Genomic DNA, 27938 nt, shown 5'->3' with positions numbered 1-27938 from the left:
GCAGCCTCGCCTCTGTCAGTGCGCCCCAGGGCAGCTATGGCTACAATGTAGCTTGCCATCACCAGTGTGTGAATGTGTGTGTGAATGGGTGGATGACTGAAAGTAGTGTAAAGTGCTTTGGGTTCAACAGAGACTAAGTAAAGCGCTACACAAATACAGGCCATTTACCATATTTAGATTCATTATCAGAAGAAAACCAGTTCATGTAATGACATGCAAAAGGACAATATACACACAGAAACTATACAAAATAAGCAGCTAGGGCAGCCATTTTATCTTTAGGTTTTTTAGCATTGCCACGACGTCCACGTCCACGTCCACGTCCTCCTCTTCTCCCACCCCCACCACGGTACATGGAATGCCGCATGGTGGCATGCTTGAGCTCCACCAAATCCTGAAACACTGGATCACAAAAAACACAGCCAGTGTGTTGGGTCTCACTGGCAGGAAGAGGAGTGCGAGTCTTGTTAAAGTCCACTGCAACTAGAGAGGCATCACAGACATCACAGCTCTCCTGAGCAACCTGAGAAAAAAGCATTAACAAAAATAAATAAATCAAGGAACTGGGGTACTGTTTCATACTTTCTTCGGTTTCAGTAATGCTATAGATCAAAGATGCTTGTATGGAAAAAACTGAAACAGTTTGACCTCTCTGTGAGGAGGTTACATGCTCTCTGTACTTACAATGGGCTTTCTCCCACAGACAAACAACATGGGTATTACGAAATGACGATTCTACCTTGGCATTAGGTGAGGATGCAACGGCAATAAAGAGTGTAAGTGCATAGAATGAAGTGCTGTATGAATATGTGAGAAAGGTTGAACGTTACTGTAGTATAGAGTGTGGTCAGTTTGAAAACATCTATACATGCCAGTCCATAATAGACAATAATAAAGTAAGACAATAGGTAGGTAAGACAATTTTCTTACCTGCACTTTGTGTGCATGTTCAAAGAAGTGCACCACCACATTGCATTTATTACAGGCCATCCTCCACTTTGGACCAGATGTGGGGTCCAACACTAAAACTCCACTATCACACTCCACACATTGTCCAATGCCCAACGAGTTGAGAGAGTGCTGACATGATGGATGGGTACATTCATTGCATCCCATACCTGAGAAAAGCAGACAGCGCCACAGTGTCAGAGGGGCCCATGAGACCAGAAAGCACAAAGAAACAGGGTCGCTTTTCCTAAGACAGTAGTGGGTGTATTGTATGTATTGTGTTGTGTGTATTGAGCTCCTTCAATTATTCATTAATTACACAGTCAACTTCAGTTCCAATGAAGGGATAACCAGCATGTAAATATCTTGTAGTTTCCTCACTTTCTCTCAGTCTCCCTTTGATTCTGTGGTTTCATTGGAGCATGCTAGAAGAGTTGACACACTGTCCTCAAACATGCCTAAAACATTGATTAACTATTTAACACAGCAATCTTACAGAGGCAGCTGTTGTTAAGACAGTGTTGGTACAATCTTAGAAATATCATATGTCTGAGATTTTAGGGCCAAGTACAATAACCTCAGTTTTATGTGACTTTAGAAGAAGAAAATTAGAGATCATACAGGTCTTTATGTCTTTAAGACAATCCTACAGTCTAATTGGTGAGTGTTATCTGGCTTCATGGATAGATAATATAAGTGTAATGTGCTTGAGTTCAGCTGAACCACCCCCAGACCCACCTCAAGAAGAGGACCAGGGCACAGTATGCTTAAATAGAACTAGGCAGTAATCCTACTACTATAGTACAGATCACCTAGTTTAAGTACTCTGGAATAGAGCAGGGCGATATGACCAAAAATATTTATCACAATATACATTTGAAAATTTGCGATAACGATATAATTGACACTAGACAAAATACTTTACAACTCCACAACTTTATTAGTGCAAAAAAACCCAAACAAACCATCAATGTATTTTCACTTAAACAAGCAGCTGCTTTTTATGTGCATTAAAGTTAAAGGCATTTTCAGTGGAAATTGGCCGACAAATCCTCAGCATAACCATATATAATATCCACAAAACTTAAAAAGAGGTTATACACACACAATCCGGTAGTATTATGTTGAAGCACAGTACGTATCACTCCGTGAGGCTCCTGACCACAGTAGCCGTAATACTCCTACAATCCATCAAGCGGTGCGGCTTCGTAGCTTAGCAAAGTCGTGCTAAAACATTTGACAGATTTTCGAGCGCCGTGTACCACATACAATCGTTTCGAGGTCAGTAAACACAACCAGAATTCATACATAAGGCACACGGGATTATAAGGGGCACTATTGATTTTCAGAAAAATCAAAGGATTGATTTTAAGTGTGCCGTATTTTCTAAAAAAAAAACAAACCCACGGGAATAACAACGGCCCGCTAGCATGCTCTACCAAAAATAGTGCTTTGTCGTGTATCTGACAAAAGCTTAACCATTTCCACACCACTGGAGTTGCAGCATTTTTACAAACCAATTCTGGTTCATCCGTTTCATTCAACGATCCGCTTTCGCCCTTCTCATTCTCTGTCACCGCCATGCTTTTCCCGCCATGTGCGTATGAAAACAAAGGTACTGCGCATGCACGTTTTACCCATATTCTATCGCGATATTTCATTTCCTTATCGTTGCCCAACAGTATACAGGTATTACCGTGAACAGTATGATATGGCCCAGCCCTACTCTGGACCTCCATCTTCAAAAAGGTATTTCTGCGAAATGAAACACTCTTACAAACTACTTTCCGCTGCTCACAAGGGGCTGCCACAGCAGGTGGCTCTGCATGTTTTATTTGCCACATTTTTAACATGGATGCCCTTCCTAACACCCCCAGGATCGAACCGATAAGCTCTTGCATTTTTAGGTGAATGTGTAAATACCGTGAACAAAGGTTTAAAAAATACTATTAAAAAACTTTCAGAGCTCAGTTGATTTCAGCGCAAATGCAAGTGGAAGTATAATTGATAAGCAGAATCAATGGGCAAGCAGACTGAAATAATGGGAACCAGTTCTCTACAACATCTGGTTCTTAGTTCCCTAACCTTCACTGTGGCTCCCTGATGCCCCGTCTTTCTCAGCTTTTTTGACCATACCTGATTGACCATGCTAACCTTTTAGTGTTAAAAGAAAGAAGAAACTCTGTATTTTTGAATTGTTTAAAGTTGAGCATTGTCCATCTTGATTAAATGATTTTCAGGTTGAATGTAGCTCAGGTCAGGTCTTCCACTGATCGGAAGGATGGTGGTTTGATCCCTGGCTCCCCCAGTCTGCCTGCCAAATATCCTTGGACAAGATACTAACCCCAAGTTGCTCTCCGATGCTGCATGAATGTTACCTAGGAAGCACTTAATGTATAGAAGTATAGAAGTGCTTGTGTGAATAGGTGTATGTGGCATGTTGTATAAAGCTCTGTGAGTGCTCCAGGAGAGTAGAAAAGCGTTATATAAAAGAATCAGTCCAGTACCAGAAAATTATATTACGGATTAGTTTGATTCTTAGAGGGTTTCAAGGCTCATGCTAGTTAACTATAGTTGGTGGGCAGTGGTTAACATAACATTCCCATTCTGCCTTACCTTTCTTCATGTCCCTGAATGGCGGGTTGCTGAAGCAGTAGGGGCACAGGGGGTAGCTCTTTCCCCGCGCCCCTGAAGTCCAAAGCACAAGCTCAAAGTCATCCAGTGGACACCGGAGCTCCTTGTAAAGCTTGATGGCTCCATTCTGGGGAAGACTATAGGTCTCGTCACAGTGAGAGCAGTGGAGTCTGCTGGGCTTGGCCTGCATGCACATGTTTGCTTCATTTCATTTAAGAATCACTCACTGCCACTCATGGGCAGTTACACATTTTACCATAAAGTGGCTAAAGGCCACTTCAGATCAATATCATCACCAAGTCTGAAAACACACATCTATGTCTTCGCTGCTTCAAGCTATATTATATATATAAAAAAAAAAAAAAAACACCCAGCACGCCCCTGCGGGCGGTTTATCCTTCAAGCTCGGGTCCTCTACCAGAGGCCTGGGAGCTTGAGGGTCCTGCGCAGTATCTTAGCTGTTCCCAGGACTGCGCTCTTCTGGACAGAGATCTCCGATGTTATTCCCGGGATCTGCTGGAGCCACTCGCCTAGCTTGGGAGTCACCGCACCTAGTGCTCCTATTCATGTAGCCCCTTCCGCCGGGGTTACTTGCGTAGTAGCATTCCAACAACGCCCTGTTTTCGTCTCTTGCCCACCGATGCCTTCTTGTTCCAGTAGCCCACTTTTCGTCAGGGTGCCCTGGTTCCTCAACACCTGACGCGGACCTTGTTGATCCGGGCGACGTCCAAGCCAGCATGCCTTCATATTTATCTGTCTCGCTCATGTCTGCGGTAGGCTTGCTTAGCATAGGGGGTCTAGCCTTAGGACCCTTACTGGATACAGATGCCCCAGGCAGGAATCGAACTTGCGATCCTCATTCATATATATATATATATATATATATATATATATATATATATATATATATATACATATAGATATATGCACGGTATGTACCACCGGCAGATAGAGGAGGTGGCTGATATCCAGAAATCCTACCAGTGGCTGGACAAAGCTGGACTGAAAGACAGCACAGAGGCACTAATCATGGCAGCACAAGAACAAGCTCTGAGTACAAGATCCATAGAGGCTGGGGTCTATCACACCAGGCAAGACCCCAGGTGCAGGCTGTGTAAAGATGCCCCAGAGACAATCCAGCACATAACAGCAGGGTGCAAGATGCTAGCAGGCAAGGCATACATGGAACGCCATAACCAAGTGGCCGGCATAGTGTACAGGAACATCTGTGCCGAGTATAACCTGGAAGTCCCGAGGTCAAAATGGGAGATGCCCCCAAGGGTGGTGGAGAATGACCGAGCTAAGATCCTGTGGGACTTCCAGATACAGACGGACAAAATGGTGGTGGCTAACCAACCGGACATAGTGGTGGTAGACAAACAGAAGAAGACGGCCGTAGTGATCGATGTAGCGGTTCCGAATGACAGCAATATCAGGAAGAAGGAACACGAGAAGCTGGAGAAATACCAAGGGCTCAGAGAAGAGCTCGAGAGGATGTGGAGGGTGAAGGTAACGGTGGTCCCCGTGGTAATCGGAGCACTAGGTGCGGTGACTCCCAAGCTAGGCGAGTGGCTCCAGCAGATCCCGGGAATAACATCGGAGATCTCTGTCCAGAAGAGCGCAGTCCTGGGAACAGCTAAGATACTGCGCAGGACCCTCAAGCTCCCAGGCCTCTGGTAGAGGACCCGAGCTTGAAGGATAAACCGCCCGCAGGGGCGTGCTGGGTGTTTGATATATATGAGTCCTCTTCAGTCTTGTGTGGAACATACAGATCAAGTATTGAATGACTCTAGTGTGTAAGAAATAACACCATCAACACAAAGCAGCAGCCTCTGTGCAGTGCACAATGATAACATTGATCATACGTTTCAGTATAAAAGCTGCTTAACTGTTGTGCACCATGTTTACTGCCCTATGAAAAATAGAATTATACCAATGTGTCCTGATGTGTGTTTTTTCCCCCAACAGTAAAAGTAAAAGACACACTAAAGGCATTTTCTAAACTCCAAAGAAGACAAAAATACAAAAACCAAATTTTGTTCACTTGCTCGTTCCTGGAGAAAAAAAGCTAATGAAGACCACTGTGTTGGTACATTGCTCATATATCTCATATAGTGATAATTAGCAGAACTGCAGCTTCATGATTCATTCATGAACTTAAAAGTCCTTCCATCATCGGACAGAGATGGTAATAAAGGAAGCACATGAGCTTAATTCTCAAGGCCACAGTGAGTGGTCCACACAGGATAAATAAATGGTCATTTATTACTTTAAATGACAAAAGCACAGAGGGTAAACTCACGTGTCTAAATCCCAGCCATGTGGCTGTGATTTAGAATTGCAATGGTTAATTTCTTAGATGATTCAAAAATGCCACAATATATCAAAAAAGGCAGAATTTCCAAAGTCCTTGTCCTTAAACCCAGACAATAATATTTTAGGCTGTGAATCATGTTGAAAGAATTTGAACTGCAGAGAAATTTTTGCATTTTACATCTACAGATCTTGAGCACTATAGTGTTAGGATTTTCTTTTACAATCATGCTCCAACAGTCTTGATAATTCAATCTGTCTTCAAATGCTTCAGACGGGGTTTAGTGGCTTTGACTGCTCACCTGGATATACTTCATGAAGCGGTGGCATTTGCCACAGCGGGACAGCGGCTTACCAGTAGCAGCAATGGGAGAAAAGGAGACCTCCATCAACTCATCCATGTCTGGAAAAAATAACACACAAAGTCTGAGCTTCAGCTGCATACAAGAAACTGGAACCTGCAGTGTGCTTTAATAATATGTCTCCTCTGCATTCACAGGTCACATGTTTCTTGTTGATGTAAAACTGTAATTACAGCACTGTTACCCAGTCCCTGCCATGTTCGACCCATTTAGCAGAAACCAGCCTGTTTAAAGCTCTGAGATCTTTTCCATCTGACTTAAAACAGTTTTAATGGCACAGTTTTCTTACTCAAAGATTCAATGTGAGGTCACTAGCCACTTCACCATTTCCTCAGATTAGCAAACAACCTGTTCTGAGCCACAGCTACCAATAATAATCCCAATAATAATAATCAATAATCCCTTTAAGGAACTTGTGACACTGCGTTCCTGTGGTTTCACTGGACTTACTGGTAATGGAGTCAACAAAGTAGTGAAACTTCCTCTTGAAGATATCCAGGGCGTGCTGTAGGACCTGATGGTAGTTGGCCTTACCCTGCGCAATAAGGTTAAGCTGCTTTTCTACAGCACTGCGTATAGTGGGAAGCACCAGTTCTGCATCTGAGAAAAACACAATTAAATTTGCATTAATAATAATCTTGTATTTTATTAGCTCTATAAACCACTCTGTCTGGTCCTATATCCTGCAGGTATTTGGTTATATTCAAGTACCTGCATTAGTTGCCATAGCATCCAAAGATAAATCAGTTATGTTCCAGAAACCCTCCATTACTGACCAAGCACAAATTCATTACAAGAGTAAGAGAATACAAAGGTAACTTAAGCAAATGACCTATCTTGTAGTAGCCATGTACCAGGACTATGCCTAAGTTGGTTGGTTTCAGCTTGCGTCCACTCTCAACTGTCACATAGTTCCTCTGGCAGATGTTATTGATGTGGACTGGGATACTAGCATCAGTTCCTGGGGGGAGGACAAAGACCAACATCTATAAGACTGTTTTCAGAATTTACAGCCAAAGAACTGCTGTCATGCATTAAGTCCTCAAAGGTTGTCCTCAAAGATATAATAAACATGTGTAATGAGCAGAAAGATTAATGAATCATCCATGCAATAGAGATGACAGACTGGGTGACTGGCATCTGCAATCCGTTTCTGCCTTGCTTCCCAAATACCACACAATTAAAATATGACCAGACATGAAGTGATAACCCACAGCAGGTCCATTTCCTGGACACAGACCAGCTTTCCATCTAAGCGAACAGCTGAGTTTAAATTAAGCAATGTGCACAGGCAGCTTGTTGCTTCCATCCATCCATCCATCCATCTTCATCCGCTTTGTCCGGGGCCGGGTCGCGGGGGCAGCAGCCTAAGCAAAGAGGCCCAGACCTCCCTCTCCCCAGCCACCTCCTCCAGCTTGTCCGGGGGAATACCAAAGCGTTCCCAGGCCAGCTGAGAGATATAATCTCTCCAGCGTGTCCTGGGTCTGCCCCGGGGCCTCCTCCCGGTGGGACATGCCTGAAACACCTCACCCAGGAGGCGCCCAGGGGGCATCCTTGTCAGATGCCCGAACCACCTCAGCTGGCTCCTTTCGATGTGGAGCAGCAGCTGCTCTACTCTGAGCCCCTCCCGGATGGCCGAACTCCTCACCCTATCTCTAAGGGAGAGGCCAGCCACCCTTCGGAGGAAGCTCATTTCTGCCGCTTGTATCCGCAATCTCGTTCTTTCGGTCACTACCCACAGCTTGTGGCCATAGGTGAGGGTAGGGACGTAGATCGACCGGTAAATTGAGAGCTTCGCTTTTATACTCAGCTCCCTCTTCACCACGACGGACCGGTGCAGCGTCCGCATTACTGCAGCTGCAGCCCCAATCCATCTGTCGATCTCCGGCTCCCTTCTCTCATCACTCGCGAACAAGACCCCGAGATACTTGAACTCCAGCTTGTTGCTTAAATTATTTAAAAAGTATTTAAGTATACCAATGCCATGTTTCTCCATGAGGGTGATGAGTTCAGCCTCAGTCAGGTAGTCTGGTGGGCTGGTTTGCTTTTCTATCAGCTTGATCTCATCTACTGAGAAAGTGTCTCCACGCTCACATACTGGTATGGACTCTTCCAGAGGGATGCCCTGCCATGGCATTACAGTCGTGTAACCTGAAAACAAAATGCACATTTAGCAAGGATTAGCTTGCTGCAGGCGTGGTAATTCTTTAATGTTCACAAATCTCTTCACTACGGGTGGGTGATATAAACGATATACGATAGAAACGATATAAATTTGGCCAACGATATCGGTACCGCGATAGCGCATGATGATGATGTCATCAAGCTGCTACAGCTGCGATGCTTCCGACCAAAACAGTAGTTGTAGCAACCACTATCATCTACAAATTATGCCGGGGGACAGTCATAGCAAAGAGATGAAGCACTTTTGAAATATGGGGAAAGCTAAAAACTGTGCTTCCTCCACTTCCGTAACATTGATTCATTAATGTTGAATTCTCTCGCAGCTGTTTTATTCCCATATTGTTGCAGTATATTAATAACTAACCTTGTATTGTGGATAAATAATCTCAGTTCTTCTCCTGACTGAAGTTTGCCCTATGTATAGCATCCTGCTATGCGATTGCATTTGTCCCTGACCACCAGAATCCGTCACGTTAACATTTATTGAGTAGGAAAAAAAGTTAATAAATGTTAACGTGGGAAAAAAAGTTGGCGTTCATCCTCCAGCTTCACTGTGCTAATATTATGCTAATATAGCTGTGTCACTAGCAATCACGTAGCACAACATTATATACCAGGCAGTCCAACTTCAGTAACCCTGCAAACGCCCTTGCTGTTTAGTTTTCTGTCTTCATTTATGTCGGAAGTGGTAGCAGAGCTGTACGTTTTAACTAGTTTCAAAAGTCTCTCAGTCAGAACATGGTATGTTATGTTTAGCTGTAAACTAGCGAGCTAACTTCCTGTTAACTTCTAACTCCGTTAAATTTAATAAATTCTGTTTTCATGGATGCATGGATGTTAAACTTAATTGTTACACCTGGTAAAGCAGCAACACTGATGATTTTATTAAAGATTAAAGAATTTAGACCGTGTTTAACTCTCAGTGTTCGTTTGACTTAGGGACCTGAAGAGACGGAGTTTTGGACCCAGATTACTCCGCGAAGCTCCTCACTACGGCAGCCGTAATGCTCTGACAATCCATCAAGCAATGCGGCTTACCAAAGTTGTACTAAAACATTTTTTAACAGATTTCTGCACGCCAAAATCGATTCGAGGTCAGTAAGCACAACCAGAATTCATACATAAGGCACACTCTCAATTTTTGAGAAAATTAAAGGATTTTAAGTGTGCCTTACAGTGTTGGTCAAGTTACTTGAAAAAAGTAATCAGTAACTAATTACTGATTACTTCCCCAAAAAGTAATCCCGTTACTTTACTGATTACTTATTTTCAAAAGTAATTAATTACTTAGTCACTTTTTAAAAACCCGATTTACAACCTGAATAGGTGATAAAGCGATAGATCTCTCAGCCCAATTCTACTTTTTCTGCATAATCCATCATACAAAATGTAATCAAATGGAAAAGTCTCTTTTTTTAAACTTGTTTTTATCAGTTTTAATCTTTTAACTTTATGCATCAAGCAAAAAATTTAATTATATGCACCATTCTCTGACTTGAAGAAATTAGTTTAACATTTAAACCTATTTTCTGCACATTCCAGCACATAAAATAAAATTTTTTTGTCAAAGGAGCTTGCAAAGAAAAGCGTCTGGACTTCTTTAAGTTGCTTGAAGATGTTTCACCTCTCATCCGAGAAGCTTCTTCAGTTCTAAGGTCAAATGGTGGAGAGTCCCAGATATAAACCTAGTGGGAGTAACCCCCCCCCCACAGAGGGAGAAAAGGACCCCCTGATGATCCTCTAATCGCCTGAGCCAAGGTGTGAAACTGGGCGTGGGTCCCAATTAGAGATGGACCGATCCAATATTACGTATCGGTATCGGTCCGATACTGACCTAAATTACTGGATCGGATATCGGAGAAAAATAAAAAATGTAATCCGATCCATTAAATATCACGAAAGCACCTCACAAAACTTGCAACACGCTGTAACTCACCTCAGAACGTTAGCACGTCGGAGCAGTATGCATCACGTGATAGAGCGGCTGTGGCATGCGGGACCTGTCGGTGGTCTGGATAGCATTTGGAGCTTCGCTAGCAACCCGGCATTTCATCTCCGACAAAGTTATCCCCGAGAGAAGTAAAGCAAGTGTGTAAGTCCATCTCTGAATGTCTGTAAAGCATTCCTGCGTTAAGCTTAACGAGCGACTGCCTCTCGCTCTCCGGCTGCTACTTCAATCATGAAACTGCTTAATGATCAGCTGATCGGCTTTTCTGTCGCGACTCTTGTTTGTCTCTTGTTTGCTTTTGGCCCACTTTGCACCAGACAGAGGAAACCAGCGACTAAACAACAGCAGCATGTTTAAGCTTGATCAGCTGTTGTTAGAATTTATTTAATATTACTTTCTACTCGAGGATCTTTTTCTACAGCTGACGCTGGTAACTGTGCAGGGGCGGATCTAGCAAAGTTTAGCCAGGGGGGCCGATAGGGCATTAACAGGGAAAAGGGGGCACAAAGACATACTTTTCTTTCTTATTCTCATTTAAAATGTCGAGCTTTTAATTATTTAATATTTATCTGAATCTTACACCCAAAGTTTTAATCTGATGTAAAATGTATAGAAGTCCATTCTTGTATATAGTAACTGTTAAGTCTAATATACCCTAGTAAGCTATAGTACTTTTTCCTTTGGGAAGGTACCATCTGTGCAGTCTGCAATTTTGTTGAAGAAAGATGTTGAATCTATTTAATATTTCTTGAAAAAGAATTGATTTCTGTGTATTTTTTTTCACACTGCATCAAATTAAGGTTGATTACGTCGATTAAGCATCATGAGGTGGAGCGTGAGGGGTGGTTCCCTATTTTTTATTTATTTATTTTTGTTGTTGCTGGGAGTTGGAACCCTATTAGTTAGGTTGCTTAATATTTATGCTAAGTACTCTTTAAAATACCAGAATAGGGAGGATGGTGTAGGTTTAAGTTTATTAGATTGATCAGTATTGCTGAACTATGAATTTTTTTTTTTTGCATACAGGTATAACAGAATAGCTTTGGTGTAGTTGTTGTTTTAAACTTGAGTATGAACTTATACAAAATGCAGCAAGATATTTAAAAAACAGTTTTGTTGATTAAAAAAACACTATATCGGATTCATATCGGTATCGGCAGATATCCAAATTTATGATATCGGTATCGGACATAAAAAAGTGGTATTGTGCCATCTCTAGTCCCAATCAGCCAGAGTTTCGGGTGAGTTCATTGTGAAACCTGGCCCCACCTTATCATGCGAATTCCTGAGGTCAGCTGGCCCAGGATGTAAGTGGGCGTTAAGGCGTCTGGGAAGGGATCTCAAAACTGGATTATAGATGGCAGAGAGTTGGTGTCGTAAACCCCCGCCTCTGTTCAAAGATGGTCGCTCACAGTGGACATAGATGGCTTCTTTCACTCCTCTTTCAAACCATCTGTCCTCTCTGTCCAAAATGTGAACATTGGCATCCTCGAAAGAGGATTTTAGCTTCTCGCAACTTAAAGAAGTCCAGACGCTTTTCTTTGCAAGCTCCTTTGACTACGATGACCTGGATGACTGAGAACCTTCACAGACAACATTTTTTTGTGTTTACACTTTCAAATAGATGCAAGTAAAACACAGCAGAAAATAAATAAAATCAAAGACTCAGCGGTCCTTTTGCTCTATTTTCACCTGTAAAGCAGGAGTGGGGTTGGCGGAGGTTTGCCCTGGTGCAGGTGTGCCGCAGTGGTCAGTTGAAGAATCCGCGAGTTTCTCTGTGAATTTCCCATTACGTCGTTGCACACTCGGTGCTTGTTTAGGGGTTTTTTTTGCTGTAAAAAGAAGTTTTCTTCCCACGCACAATGGACGCAAATGTTTTTGTCACTTTTTATGGAATCAAACTCAAAATAAGGTCAGTACTTCCACGCTTTAAATGCTGCATGCTCATACTCTCTCCCGCACTCGATATATTATCCATTGTTGATCTGCACACAGCTGTTGTCACGAACGTCGCACTCGCTTACGTCATTGTCATGAGACAATGACGTAAGCGAAAAAATAAATAAAAAAATCACGGTTTAAGTAACGCAGTGTTCCTACAGGGAAGTAACGGTAATCTAATTACCGTTTTTGCAATAGTAATCCCTTACTTTACTCGTTACTTGAAAAAAGTAATCAGATTACAGTAACGTGTTACGTGTTACTGCCCATCTCTGGTGCCTTAAAGTGTGGAAAATACGTTATACAGAAGAAAAGAATATATCGCGATATATATCGTTACCGCACATGCTTCAAATTATACCGCGATATGGATTTTAGGCCATATTGCCAGCCCTACTCTGCACTGAAGATCTAAGCCATAATCTGATTGTTATACAAGTCAGAGGAGTAGACAAATAGATCCTTTCTTAATGTAAAGATCTATTAAGGTTTGATCTTCCCAAGACATGTTTAAAGGAAGTGTACACAACATTAACAAAAAACATTTCTGCAGGATTCTTGTCACTCATCATATCAGCAAAGCGACTAGACTATGGGGGAACAAAGTACTGCTCTGCAAAAAGAACACTCAAGCCTGAGATGCATAGACTCATGTAAATTTTTCTTCCACATGACTGCATGTTTAAATGATAAAAATTTTGTTGGAAGAAAGGGAAATACTGTTGCAGTTTGGGCCTGTTTTCCTGCATCTGGGTAAGAAGTATGGGTGAGACTATGTTTAATGAAGCAGTAAATTCTTAATCAAGCAGCTCTAAAGCACAATGTCAGGCCATCGTTCACGGACTCAGAAAGCTGATTAAGGACTCACTGCTGACATTATTTGCAGCTGTATTCTAAAATAGTTATGAAGAACCACAAAATATAGACAGGTGTCAAATCCTAAAAACTCCATCTGAATAGTGCCACCATGTGGTCTGTATCTTGTCTACACCAAAAGGGCATACAATCACAGAGTCTGGCTATAAGCAAAGTTTATGATGTCATAAGGCACCTTTGACAGCTACATAGTCACAAGCAATTACTCCATACACTAAGCAAACAATGATGTTAATACAATGCAATGGTTTACTGCAGGTAAGTACTGCAAAATTCTGCAAAACAATCATCTATGTTTACCTGGTGATATAAGGGTTCTTCCACTACATGAGAAAGCCTCTGTGCCAATGCTGAACTCTATGGTGGTTTGTAGGTACTTGCAGTCTTGACTTACAGTGGCAATAAAATGCCGGGTAATGTACTCATATAGCCGCCAGCCATCACTTCCTGTGGGAAGAAAAGAACACATTTGGGTATACATAGTTATTGATGTACTATTCTAATATTCTACAGTGTAATAACTTCACACTGTTAGATGTTGGGTTATTCAATTTCAAATACTTTTTAGAACAGTGTGTCTTGTGCCATATTAGCACAGTAATGTATTGACAGAGCAGTGCAATTAAAACAAGTGACCAGAGTAGTATACACAGTAGTGAAGCAGCATGATCAGTCTAGCAGCATGTAACATAAAAATGAATCAGATACGATATGAAATATGACCATGAAAGTTCTGTGACAAGAATACAATATAAGGTCCTGTTTCAGTCACTTATGGATACTGTGAGGGGAGTGGGGGCACATTCTGATTTAGGACCAGAGGACAGAAGCTACTAGAGTCTCGTGATTTTTGCCCCCATGGTGCGGAACCTTCTGCCTCATTGCAGAAGTTGAAACAGTTTGTTACTGGGATGGGACGAGTCCTTTAATATACCTGTTTCAGTACCACATGGAAGCTCCTGTCAAGCATCATGGTGGCTAAGATGAAAAGGCACATGGCTCAGTACGTGAGTAGGACTCAGAAAGGAAACACCAGAGGGGCAAAACACCAGCTCCTGGTAGAAAGAGCAGTTGCCTGAGACTAGAGCTGGGCGATATATCGAGTTTTTAAAACATATCGATATATTTTTATACGAGATATAAGATGTGACAATATCCTTTATATCGATATAGTCTATGTTACGTTATAATTATAGTTGTGGAGCCGCAAGTTTGCCTCTCTTTCGTCCACTTTTGTCTCTACGCAACGTTACTCCGCCTCGCCTTCACTGAAGACAACTCCCCCTCCTCCCCCATCGCTTCACGTGCAGGCAGCGACAAGACGGACACGGCAAATCTCCGTTAACGAGTTACTGCGCATCGCCCCATGCGTGGGGCTGGATGGCGTCAACGTGCTAACGAGCTAAACATGCTAATGAGCTAACAGCGCTAACCCTAAAATCCTTTCATTCTCTCAAAAGTTGATAGCGCGCCTTATGTATGAATTCTGGTTGTGCTTGATGGCCGCGAACCGATTTTATGTGGTACACGGCGCTCAGCAATCTGTCAAAAATGTTTGAGTACGACTTTGGTAAGCTACGGAGCTGCACCGCTTGATAGATTGTCGGCGCATTACGGCTACCAAGGAGCTTCGCGGAGTGATACGTACTGTGCATCAACGTAATATTACCGTATTGTGTGTGTATAAGGACCATAAATGGCACCTGTAAGAGAGGTGGTTATGAAGCGGATTTCAAACTCCAGGCTATCAGTCACACAGTAAAACTTGGGAACAGAGCAGCTGTGAAATCTGTCTTTGTTATTACGCTCAGCGTCTTTTAGTTTACATTTTGACTGCACAATTGTGAGCTCTTTGTTTAGCACAAAAACAACCTTGTTTTCTTTTATTTATGGAGCATTATTATTTAATGAATTCTCATAATTTAATTTTGAGTAATTTTTCATGTACATCTGTGCTGTATGTTAATAAAAGTGCCTGTGTGACATCTGGGACACAGCTTTGACTAAGAACTCTCTTTTTGTTCTTACTTTATGGCTTAAAAAAAAAAAATCGAGATATATATCTTATATCGCCATCCAGCTAAAAAATATCGAGATATGAATTTTGGGTCATATCGCCCAGCCCTACCTGAGACTGTAAGACCAGACTGACCAACCTGTGCACTACCTGGATTGACTACAAGAAAGCCTATGACTCAGTGCCTTCCACATGGATCTTGGAATGCCTAGAAATATACAAGATCAACAGGACCCTAAGATTCATCAGCGATTCAACAGGGACAACTTCAAATCAATAGCACAAGTCACCACCAAGTCCGGGATGTACCAAGGAGGTGCCTTGTCCCCACTGTTGTTCTGCATAACCTTGAACCCCCTCAGCCAGATCATTAACAAGACTGGCTTCTTCTGTCTGCCACGCTGGGGCCTGTCCTTCAATAATGGTTTCTCTTATTGCTCCCCTTCATTCTTGGGTTTCTGCTGTCTGTGGTATTCACCAAGCACATGATCAGCTGTGACCATTGTCAATAAGACAATGTGTCATTCACACCTGGCATCGATGGAGGCATTCATGGAGAGGAGGTGACTAATGAACGAAGAGGAGCAAGAAGTGAAACCATTATCGACGGACAGGCACCTGCATGGTATGTACCACTGGCAGACAGAAGAAGTGGCTGATATTGAAAAATCCTACTGACACCTGGAGAAAGCTAAACTGAAACACAGAGGCACTAATGGTGGCAGCACAGTACACAATACAGCACAACTTAAAAGTGAAGCACGAAGTCGATAGAGGCTGGGGTCTACCACAGCAAGCAAGATGCCAGGTGCAGGCTGTGCAAAGATGCCTCTGAGACAATCACATAACAGCAGGGTCTAATATGCTAGCAGGTAGGGAATAGTGTGTATGTATATATTGAAAATAAAAATTCCTGTTTAATTAATTAATTTTTTAAAGGATAGCTGACCCACTTTCAGGACATTTTTTCACACAGTTATTGATTTTACTATGCCTGTTGCTCATTTTTGTTGAATATTTGTAACATCTAATCTTAATAGTAACAGTTTGTAAAAAGAACTGAGTTCATCTTATTGGTGCTACCATCTACCAGTTAGTCATGCAGTGGCCCTGTGGGAAAATTAATTGCCCACCCCTGTGCTAGAGAGAATTTAAGAGTTCAAGTTAAATGGACTGATTCTTACATATAGCACTCCCCCAGAGCATTCAAAGCCATTTTTATACAACATTTCACCCACTCAAACAAGCACTTTCTTCTACTCTTTAAGTGCTTTCTATCAAAACATGCACACATTCATACTCTGTCAGATGCATCAGAGAGCAACTTGGGGCATGCAGACTGGGTCAAACCACCAAACTTAAGATTAGCAAGTGATCTGCTCTATCAACTGAACTACAGCCAACTGTGTGAAGTTTTCAACTACTATCATTTGTGAGATTTTAGAGCACCTAATGCTTCTAAATGATGACAAGCTTTGTGCACAGGTTGCTTTTGAAATCTGTTGACTCGCCTCAATAAAAATGCCCAAACCATCATTAATTTGTGACAAATTGCTTTTTTAAACCAAATTCACAAATTCCACAACAAAGGATATTTTTTATTTTAACTATAATAATATTTTAACTATAATAACCATCAGACATCCTAACATGTTATATATAGGGCTTTGAATATTCAAACTCTTTATTAACTTAACATTTCCTAGATTGACTAACAGAAAATATGTCTACAATATTGCTCATTGCTCCTTGAAGGCATGCCCTATATAAATAGAGGTGTATCATAAAAAGAGGTGATATTGTTCAGTTATTTGCCTGTATTGCTCACCTAGTTCTGCTTCCGTGGCAGCACACATGGGAGTAATAGGTGGATGATCTCCAGCATCAGTGCCCTTCCTGGGTTGGTTTATTCCAGTTGAAAGGAGAGCTTTTACCTGATGAAAAATTAAAAAAACCTTTTATCATTTTCAATCACATTAATTTCTAAGTGGCTCTTTCTTTGTACTACTGTAGGATTGCCTTGATGTGACTGTTGTTGCGATTTGGGGTTGTGTGAATAGAATTGAATTGAACTGAATTGAATGAATCACTTTATGTATACACATATGAGCAGCCTTGAATGAATGTACTCACCTCTTCTACCCAGAAGGGGTTGTTGGTCTGCTGCTTCAGTGTTCCCTTCAGGTCGAAGTTTGCTGGGTAGTGGGTCGTCTCGGTACGTGGGTAGCTGATGTAGCCCTGTGTATATAGGCGCTCAGCAATCTGCATAGTATGCTGGGGACCCATGCCTGAAACATAATATCACATCCTTTATCACATCCTTTTTCTCTTTAATTCTTTCGCATTTTTTCTTCCAGCAGACAGAGTACACCGATGAGGAAGGCTGGATGTGATTGGCTGCAAACTGGACACACTTGAAACTATGGCATAGAGGCTGTCACTAAACAAACTCTTATCCATCTATGTATAACCCAGATCACCATCTGCACCATTTACTGGACAGGCAGTGGAGCATCTTCTCTAACAGACTCATTCACCTGTGCTGCCACAAGGGCACACCCAGCAGTCTTTCATGCCACATATAATAAGTACAAAGAAATACATCATCTAACAGAGAAATGCATTGAGATATCTTATGTCACATAAGTAATGGGTGTGATGGTCAAACTCATTAAACATTAAAACAATAGAAAACCTGAGTCCATTCCTGTGAATATAAATTCCATTCAAAAGACTTTTTATGATAAGTTTAGATATAAGGTAAGAATAGAACAGAAGATACTCTCCAGTAAGTGACTGTTCCTCTCGATCGCAAAGGATAAAGTGTAAGGTGGGTTTTCCAGTACATGACCCTTACCTTTCATTGAAACAATATTAAAAGTACAAGGATCAAATATAAAGACAGTATCATTTTATTTTTGCAAACATAATAATCAAAGATCAGAACAACTGTCAGTGTTATAGCAGCCATATTCACAACCCGAATTCCGAAGAAGTTGGGACGCTGTGTAAAGCGGCGATTGGCAATAACAGTTTTATTTATAAAGCACATTTGATTACAATTTAACTCACGGTGCGTAACACAGTAGCTAAAAATAGTGGATACCCCTCAGCCTCCTAGTAGATACACCAAGGATATCCTATTCCGATCACTCAAAATACTTTACACTACACCACATATCCATAAAACACATCCTGCATCAACACATGTATCAATTTAGAATCACCAGGGAACCAAACGTGTTCAATTATATTTGAGTCAGTTTCATCTAATCAAGCTTAACATTCTTAGTTCAAACTTCATAAAGATTAAACAAACCAAAACAAGAAAAAAAAAACTATTGTTTTTCCTATCCATGACTCATGAAAAACCACAAACCCATCCCCTCAGTGTATTTGTATGCTCAGGAGAAATGACAGCTCATGAAAAAGTAAATATAAATAGCTGTAAATGTAAATATACATATGTAAATACCTAAGGCAGAACTAGCCACTCTCAACATCTCCACTGTGTTTAAGGCTTGAGGCCTCTGCTTGGTCTTCTCCTTCTTACTCACCAACTCCACCTGTGAGAGAGAGCAGACACCTGCTTAAGCAAGCTGACCTAAATTTATTATAATTCAGATTGACTGGAAAATGTTTTATAAAGCAGACGTTTGTCTTTGTAGTTAATTTAATATTTGGTGAAACAGGAAACGGAATAATAATCATGACCTTCATAATGTCAGACAGCACATGTACAATAAAAAAATATTATCTACAAACCACAAAGTCTGGTTTTTGCACTCACCTGCGCATCCCTGGATGTTTTCGCCAGGTTGACAAACATTTGACCCACCTCTCTGTCAAAGACCCTAACTCTGTTCCAGTCCAGTGTCAGTGGACTCTCCTTTCCTTTAAAAACCTGAACAAAGCACATCATTTCTGTCAATACCGCACAGCAGAAAGGAATCTTTGACAGTGTGGCAGGAAACTGAGGTCATGGTTTACCTTTGCCTGGATGACCCAGTAAGTCTCTGGTTTAAAGGACTGGATCTTGTCATGGCGTTCCACACAGAAGCCAAGTGTTGGGGTCTGGCACGGACCAAAGGAGATTAACGAAGAGTCTAGATTGCCATATTTCCCTTGAAAATACTTTGTTTGGAACCTGAAAATTAGTTTAGTCAAGAAAAAAACCTTAAATGAACAGTATAAATATCTTTGATCAGCTGTAATCAACCATGTTTTCAAAGATTCTGGAATTTCATAAACCTCTGACCAGATGAACTAAGCTTTGGATGGAGGTGAAATCACACAAAAACAGTGCTCTGTGGCATTTTGAGTTTGGGACCCCCTTTTTTTTTTTTTTTTAAATTAGTGCAGTTTGAAAGTGTGGTATTTAACTAACCTTCCTCTTCTGCTTGATTAATCACACAATTCTGAGCTTACGTGAGAAATCAAAGTCAAAGTCAAAGTAAACTTTATTGTCATCTCTGCTACATACAGTACAGTATATAGAGAGATGAGACAATAAGGCTCCAGTATCACCAGGGTATTTATTTGAATTGTAATTTTGAAACCTTCTACATCAGTAGACAGCTGTGTGTGGGTGAAGAGAGCAGTGTACCGGGTGAAGGCACAGCCAATACGCAGATCCAGCTCTTGCCGTGCATCTACTGACAGAGCTTCATTGTGATTGGGCTCTCCAAGGCGGTTCATAGCATTCCAGATGTCAGTGTCAGTAATGGAGCTGAATTTGGCACGGTAAACACTCCTGGCACTTCCCTTATTCATCACTGGCTGAATGGCATCCAGCACCTTGAAGAGAATTACAGGTGAGGCAGAACACAGAAACAAACAGCACAAAAAGATCAAGAACACGAACAGGACAAAACTAGAAAGAGCACACAAAATTAAATGACAGCAGCTTGAGCATGTACCAGGTCACTAAAGGATGACTGTAGGCCATCTGATACAGCTACAACTATAAGTTTTATCAAAAAGTTTGAAAGCCTTATGTTAATAGAGAGTACTAATAAGAAACAGATGTGGTGACCAGCATTACCTCGAAACATATGTTCTCTCCTTCTTTGTCACAGTCCAACCACAAAACCACACAGTCACTGCCTCTGGCTTCAACCTGACATGATACCACAAACTTACGGTTAACAATGCAGTGCAGTGAAAACATATTTGCACCCTCCCAAATTTGTTAGTATGCTGTGCAACTGTGACACGTTTCAAATCTTCAAAAGAATTATATTAGAAAGAGAAAACCTGAAATAAATACAAAGTGCAGTTTTAAAATGATGATTTCATTTATTAAGGGAACAAAATCTATCAAATATACCTGGCCCCTTTGTTGATAGTGAATTAAATGTGATTAACTACATTTTGGAAAGCTGAGTTTAATTTGATTAGCCAGATAGCCTGATTAGTGCCAGATCTACTGAATCAAGAGATCTTTTAAATAAAACCAAGTAGGCTAAAAGATCTCAAAAAGCAACACATAATGGGTTTTTTTGTATTGTGGCACCCAGAAACAAAGTCATTTCTCAGGCTCTGGGACTCAAGTGAACCACGGTGAGAGCTATTATCCACACATAGAAAAAAACCTACAACTGAACTCCAACTCCAAAACTTCAAAAGTATTGCTCAGTTGGGTTATTCCGCAGGACAATGATCCAAAACCATTCAAGGCACTTTACATTAGGGAAAGACACTACATCAAGATCGATAACATAATAATACACCAGCAAGTCTACATCTGAACAGCTAAAAAAAAAAAAAGCCAAATAGGTTTTGGAGTGACTAATCAAAGTCCAGACTCTAATCTGATTAAAATAAGAAATCACATAACAACTAGTACCGATGTATTGTAAAGCCAATTAATGGGTCAACCTACCTGAAGAAACTTGACCATATTGAGTTTAGGGTTGGCCTCCTTCTTTTCAGTAGGAGCTTTACTAAAGAGTTCTGCAGGGTCTACTTTGTCCCAGTTGTTATATTTCCCTGGAAAATAAAGAAAAAGTGCAACATCCTTCACATTCACTACACTATTGCTGTGGACCGATATCAGCCATACAGTTCATATCACTTGATCACTGCAGTGTACTACAATACAATGACTGACACTTTTTTTTTTATACAATGGTGCTTCACAGAAAATAACCCCTTCATCATCTGACACCAATAAGTTGTGGCGTTTTGAACTGTATTATTTTATAAAACTGTCCCTAATAATCTGTTTTAATTACTCCTCCCATGTAAAATTAGGAGGTGAAAAAAAAAAACAGTGAAAATTTAGATCAAGGCTGAGCAAGACCTAACATGGAGGATACCCACCAATAAAATCGAGACTCATCACATGCCCACAAACAGAAGTCATCTTAAAGTGTACAGTTTGGCCCTGGAAAATGCCGGTGTATTCGTGCACTGAGCATGCGCCATTGAGCCCCTTGCGACTTGTACAGTTTCCTAAAGAAAAAGGAGAGCAAATTAGGCATGAAAAAGGCTACACGGTTATCTTATTATAATTACAAACAGATAAGGTCATTCAAAACATTTCAATGTTCATGTTAAAAAACCAGAAGCCTTAATACAAATTTAACAGCTCAAACAGCAGATGAATTTTAATTGACAGGTCAACACCTACACCTTCATTTTGCTGCTCCTTTTATGGAGATCCCATCTCATCCTATCTCTAGCATCCTCCTCTGTCACACCAACTCTCTGCATGTCCTCCACGACCCTGCATTCCGTTTTCTTCTATGGGCTTGGAGAGTTTGGAGGTATGGTCTTCACTCCAGACTGTATAGGAATTTCAAGACCATACCTCCAAACTCTCCAAGATCTTGTCCACCTGCTCCCTACTCTCACTACAGATCACAACGTGTTTGCAAACATCACAGTCCACAGACACTTCTGTCTGAGCTCATCTGTCAGTCTGTCCATCATCACTGCAAACAAGAAGTGGCTCAGAGCACTTCTCTGATGTAATCACCAATCTGCCCTCATGCATATCTTGCACCAGTTTGGGGTCTTTATGGTGTAAGGTCTACCTTACAACATAAAGTGCCTTGAGGTGACTGTTGTTGTGACTGGGTGCTGTATAAATAAAACTGAACTGAATTAATAAATGACTTGTTTTGCTTTTTTTTTTTTTTTCTACTGAGCATTTTACATTTAGAAATCAATTTAAAAATGAACTTCTGAATCACGGTCAAAAACTTTACAGAAAAGTTACTTCACTTTTTTGTTCTCTCATACTGTAGTCTAATTGCTGATGAGTCATAGAAGCAGCCATTAGCACGAGGCCAAAGTGGTCGTGAGCAAGCGTCCTCTCCCTGCTTACATGAAATTTCTGGTACAGAATATCCTTATGAATAAAATGACTCTCTCAAGGCTGAATTATAATGACAGTACGCAAACTATTATGACAGTAACTAATATATTCCCCACCCCCTACACAGACACAGCTACCCCAGCCTCTCTGAGGTGAACAACCCAATCAACAATGCACACAAGCAGAAATCCAGCCAAGAACAGGGCACATATATAGAGGTAGGTCCAGAAACAGTTCACAGATCGACTCCAAGCCAAAGAACAGAGTGACCACCAAAGAAAGGCAAAGAAGCTCCACTGCACCTAACTCCAGCCAAACAGTCAAGCCATGGAACAGCTCCAGGTAAGTATGCTGCCTTTTTGGTTTTTAGTAATGCCGACTGACATACAGCAACGTTAAACTCAGATGGGCTTTAAGGAACACACTAGTAGATTTATGGATGTTTTCACATCTTTCAACTCTATTTAATTCAATCTGCAGGTTAGTAAAATTAAACAACATTCATTTTCTATTAGAGCTGGATATCGTCACAGATTTCTATAACTGAATTGATTTGATTTTGACTCAGACAGTCAGAAATATTATAATTCTTATTACTTATCAGTACATATCCATATTTTTATATATGTATAAAAACAAAGCTGACAATTGTAAGACTTTAGAGGTGCAAGCATCACAGCAGATGCCTTTTTATCAAAGTGACTGAGGATAAAACACAGAAAAAAATAAAGTAGATTTTCTTGGCCTGGCTTTTATAGCAGATAACCCTTAAAAAGATTCTGCAGTAGTTAAAAAACTGAAGAAAACCACAAGTCAGTATATGAACATTACCCAATGCTGCTGAAGTGAAAATCAGAGCAAAGTTACAGAGGTTTTATAAGAGAAATAGCCAAGTGTTTTGCAATCTAAGCATATTTTGTAAAAGCTTAAATTTCTTTGGTATTGAACCGCAGAAATTAGGCTCTCTTATCGGAGGTCGGTTTGGGAAAAAAAAATAAAAAATGGCGGGTGACAGCGTGCAATCAACAGTATACTGGTGCGTAAAAAGCAAGCAAATAATGCAGAAAACAGAGATTATTGATGGTAAACTGGTCTCTTGAGCACACTGTGAGAGAGCAGTGAAAATGTTTTTCAAACATGAAGCGTACTTTTGCTCTTCTTTTGCTGCTGGTTCAAACTGGCAGCTTCTGAATGTGTGAGATGTCAGCTTTCAGCACCCCACTGCATGTCCGCAGACATGAATGAGCTGTGCTTTGTGTTTACATCTGTTTACCTGCTCTCAATTGCTGTTTTAGCCGTTTGGTGGTTGTTGAAATAGTTTTGTGAGGTTTAACCTGAGATTCTGGCGTTTCTGGCAAAATACATTTATATTTAAAAATCGATATTGCATTATTCAAACTAAAATCGATTTGAATTAGAAAATCAATTTTTAAAATCCCACCCCTATTTTCTACATACTTACTTTATTAGACATCTATAGCGGTGTTCAAATATCTTAATATCCTGACTGCACAAGTTAAGTGTATGAATCTATTACAAAAAGAAAAACATTTGTATGCTGAACCCACTACAACATTTCTGTGAGTCCATTTTTTAAAGACCAGTACAGGAATGTTATTCACCTGACTGGCAATATCTACCAGTAGCTCAGAATAAGTAATTTGTACAATAGGAAGAGGTTATGCCAGATTTCCTAATATAATAGTAATTAAAAGCTGGGTCTCTGATAATGTAGGGAGTGTTGTTCAAGTAAAGTAAGTCAGTAAAAAAGAAAAGAGCAACCCTGTAACATCGCTGTATGTGATCAATCTTGAGAGCCAGACAATGTAAGAGAGAGAACCACAACAACCCACCATGAACAGGCACAGTGAAGTGGTGGTGAGGAAATATTTTAACAGGCAGGAGTTTAACAACTCCTGGCAGAACCAGGCTCAGTGTGGGACCCATTTACCTTCTGTGGACAAATTAGATAAAGGACCCAGTCACACCTGATGAACTGAACAGGGTGACCTTATCTACTTCAAACCAACTTCCAAAATTATGTCAAGGCAAAAGTAGCGCTGCGTGTTTTTTAACTTAGAGGTGACAGAATATTTGACACCTGTATAATATTTTTCCTTAAGAAATATGAGCGTGGCTTCCGCTAAAATCTTTAATAATTGTAAGAAGCCAAAACTTACAAAGTAGGACAGGAAGTCTAAAGTCAAAAACTATCCCATCATAGGAGACCAGTATTACATTTGCCACCTTTAGAAGGTATAGAAACCTTGGTGATGTGTCTGGGTTCACCGATAAGAAACTCATCAATCCATCAAAACATAAACTCGCTGACTGTGTGTTCAGCAGCTGCGTGTCTTTCTGCTGTGTCTGCTGGCCCTTCATCAGTGCGTGGCCCTGTCACTGAGCAGCCAGTGTGTGGACGAATCTTTCTGCACGTACAGCCTGCAGGACTACCACAGCCAGCTGGTCAACCTGCCCACCCGCATCAACGAGCGCAGCATTGCGACCTGGAGCTACGTGTAAGTGCTGGAACCTGCAACGCAAACTCTTATGCTGATTCTGCTTGGCTGAGAGAATGTTGAATGGGATGGGTCTATCCAGCAGTGTTAAGTCTAGTACTAAGAAAAAGCATCTCTCCATATTGGAACTTTACAAATTAGCAGAAAAAGCTGCGGGAGTCCTTCATTAAAGCACAAACTTTGCGAAGAAAAGCAACTTTTGTAGCTTTTTGTTTCTCTGTTTGTTTTACACAGAGAAAAATCTCCAGTATGTCTGCAGAAGTTGAGGCTTTCGTAACATTTTTCAGATCGAAAGTGAAATAATACAAACTATTGTATTAATTAAATATCTTAATTTTTATAATTAAAATATATATTTTTTAAAAACTCCACACTTTTCACAAGCCAATGAGCCATTACACTCTGAGCCATGAGCTGAGGGTTGTTAGGTTAGACAGTAATTAATATTAATAAAAATGTCTACACCACCATAACATCTGTTTTCAGCAGCACAACAACATTCCTCCAATTAACATCGGAAAGCCTTCCAAGAAGACAGAGTAAAGGTAGATTTCTTATGCCTTAGTATATTGTATATTTTATTTTATTTGACTTTGACCTTTGTCTGTACTTGAGACTATTTACATATTTTTACATTTAAGATTATGGTTTCTTAAAAAAAAAATGGAAACCAATGAGTAGTTCATTCTTAAAGACCTGTGTTTTTTTCTAATTTGAATATTTATTAATGCTCATTAATAACAAAAAAAAGTTATTCTTATGTGATTAATCAATGGAATAATCGATAGATTACTCGAATATCCGATAGCTGCAGCCCTACAAATTAGAGCTCTGGATCTTTAAACTCGATCCATTTAATAATAAAACTCACTGGCTCACAGCCTAATACGGGAGACGTGGACATCCCTCTTGTTTGTTGCAGATCAATGTGTAACTAGAGAATGCATTTCCTGAAGAAAATGCAGTGTGAATGCTGACAGCTGAATGGTTTGAGCTGAAATGTAATAATTGCTGAATATTTAGTTTAAAAAATCTTGAATGAGCTGAAATACATTGAATCATTCACCTGAAAGCAAAAGTGCAAAACTGTTGAAAGCTGAAGTTCACACAGAAGAAGTTTCAAAGTTGGAAAGTACCTGAACGTCTTTAAAGTTAAATTAGAAAAAGCTGATTAATGACAAAAGAAAATTTAGCATCAGAAAACTTCTGAATGAATAATGAAGTCCGGTATTCCTTAAATCACTAGAAGAGTGGAATTACGTATTTTAAATGTCTAAACTCAAGAATAACAAATGAAAAAAAAAAAAAAAGCTGCAAAAAAGCTGTTGCATGCGTATGTCTGTGAGTCTGAGTTACTGATGCTCAATGGGGAAACAAAGACATTAGACAAGGTTAAAAAACTTAACACCTTCCTACTCTTCCAGAAAATGCTGATGCTATTTTCTGGAGAACTGATTGGCCAGTAGGTGGTGATTTCTAATCTGGAATTTAACCTGCTCCAGAGAAGGTTAGATTCACAGCATGAGTTACCATGGTGAATTACCTCAGTAAGAAGTGAACCACCTTTGTAGTACAGAAAATCCAGATAAGCCCAAATCCAGATTCACAGTATAGGCCTACTCTTCATCTCTCACCAGGGAAAACATCGACTTGAACCGGGTGCCTCAGGTCATCCATGAGGCCAGCTGCCACACCGGCCACTCCTGCAGGGGACTCGACAGTGAATTTGGTTTAGAGACCATCCCCGTATCCCTGAGGATGCCAGTCCTCAAAAAGAACCCCAGCTGCTTCCCCTCAGCCAGCTACTCTCTGGAGTTTGAGCTCATCACTGTGGCATGTATATGTGCCATCTCCAGACACAGCTGAACACAACAGAGCATGCTATGGTCAACTTGGGCCACTGGAAAACTTCACCAACATCCACTGTTTAGACAAAGTATAGTTTTCACATCAATTTTACTGAGAAATAGCCCATTTCACTCATTGTGCTTGTTTTCCAGAAGACACTGAAAAGGTTATCAGTTATTACACACCTGTTAACAGCTCATTAAAGCAATCTGAGACACTTTATATTATACGGTGTCAATTCTGTGTCCATGTGTAGTGTTTTGACAGCCTTGTTATCACAACACTTTTGTTTAATTCGAGATCCAGTCTAAGAGTGTCTAAAAAAAGAGAGTACTGCTTTAACTATTGTATATAATATGTCATTTAGCAGTACAGGCAAACACAGGAAACAAACCAACAAGTCCAACACTGGAATCATCATTTGGATTACTCTAATTAAGACAAGCAGGCCAGCCAGGCTTATATATGCTGAGTGCCCAGATTTAAAAAATCCTTGTATTCTGAAAAAACAAAGAAAGAAACAACAAAAACAAAACAAAAACCAATCAAACGCCAAAAAGTCAGCCGATCAAAGCTAATCAATTTCATTTCGGCTCCACCATACTTCCACTGCGTGCTGATCGACACAGCTTTTACTCTGTACCCACCTTTAGAAAGGATTTTGGCAATGGCCTGAGCCAAGGACGGCTTCTCCGCTACCATCAGCACACTTCTCATGATGAGCAGTTTCCCTCAGCTGTCGCTTACTGTCCCAATCTTGTCAAAAGGAAACACTGACCTGTGCTATGCTTATCACCGGCTAACAGGCTGTGTGAGAAACTACTGCAGTGGCCATGGCGCGTTCTACCATACGAGATCTACTTCCGGGTGAACGTCATGGCCTTTGCCTCCCATTTAATTAGTTTTAATGATTTGATTTTCTTTATCGTCTTCTCTGCTATTATTATTATTATTATTATTATTATTATTATTATTATTATTATTATTATTATTAAAAATTGGTAGTGACAAATAAGGTGACAAA

General features: G+C 40.5%; 2 protein-coding genes across 4 annotated transcripts; one reads left to right on the top strand and one right to left on the bottom strand.

The window, feature by feature from the left end:
• Window positions 1-154: 154 nt before the first annotated feature.
• Window positions 155-27775, bottom strand: top3b (DNA topoisomerase III beta). 3 transcript variants are annotated; one of them, XM_026187712.2, is made up of 18 exons: window positions 27562-27775; window positions 21548-21679; window positions 21108-21214; window positions 20268-20342; window positions 19830-20020; window positions 19214-19370; window positions 19014-19127; window positions 18699-18789; window positions 17357-17511; window positions 17052-17157; window positions 13507-13653; window positions 8235-8408; window positions 7090-7218; window positions 6708-6857; window positions 6198-6298; window positions 3565-3766; window positions 931-1118; window positions 155-523 (listed from the first exon to the last, which is right to left on the bottom strand). In XM_026187712.2, the coding sequence occupies exons 1-18, from the start codon at window positions 27629-27631 to the stop codon at window positions 242-244; spliced, it is 2571 nt and encodes an 856-aa protein (XP_026043497.1). In that variant the 5' UTR covers window positions 27632-27775; the 3' UTR covers window positions 155-241. The 3 variants fall into 3 exon arrangements, with proteins under 3 accessions (XP_026043497.1, XP_026043498.1, XP_026043499.1); XM_026187713.2 differs by lacking the exon at window positions 27562-27775 and adding an exon at window positions 26610-26628; XM_026187714.2 differs by lacking the exon at window positions 8235-8408.
• LOC145432395 (uncharacterized) lies at window positions 22786-27136 on the top strand. Its single transcript, XM_080309246.1, has 3 exons — window positions 22786-22889; window positions 24894-25066; window positions 26704-27136. Exons 1-3 carry the CDS (start codon window positions 22875-22877, stop codon window positions 26930-26932), a joined length of 417 nt encoding a protein of 138 aa, XP_080165372.1. The 5' UTR covers window positions 22786-22874; the 3' UTR covers window positions 26933-27136.
• Window positions 27776-27938: the final 163 nt, after the last annotated feature.

The sequence above is a fragment of the Astatotilapia calliptera genome, chromosome 12 (assembly GCF_964374335.1).
Source record: "Astatotilapia calliptera chromosome 12, fAstCal68.1, whole genome shotgun sequence".
Lineage (NCBI taxonomy): Eukaryota > Metazoa > Chordata > Actinopteri > Cichliformes > Cichlidae > Astatotilapia > Astatotilapia calliptera.
The sequence above is the reverse complement of the archived record's forward strand: the minus strand, read 5'-3'. Positions and strand labels throughout refer to the sequence as shown.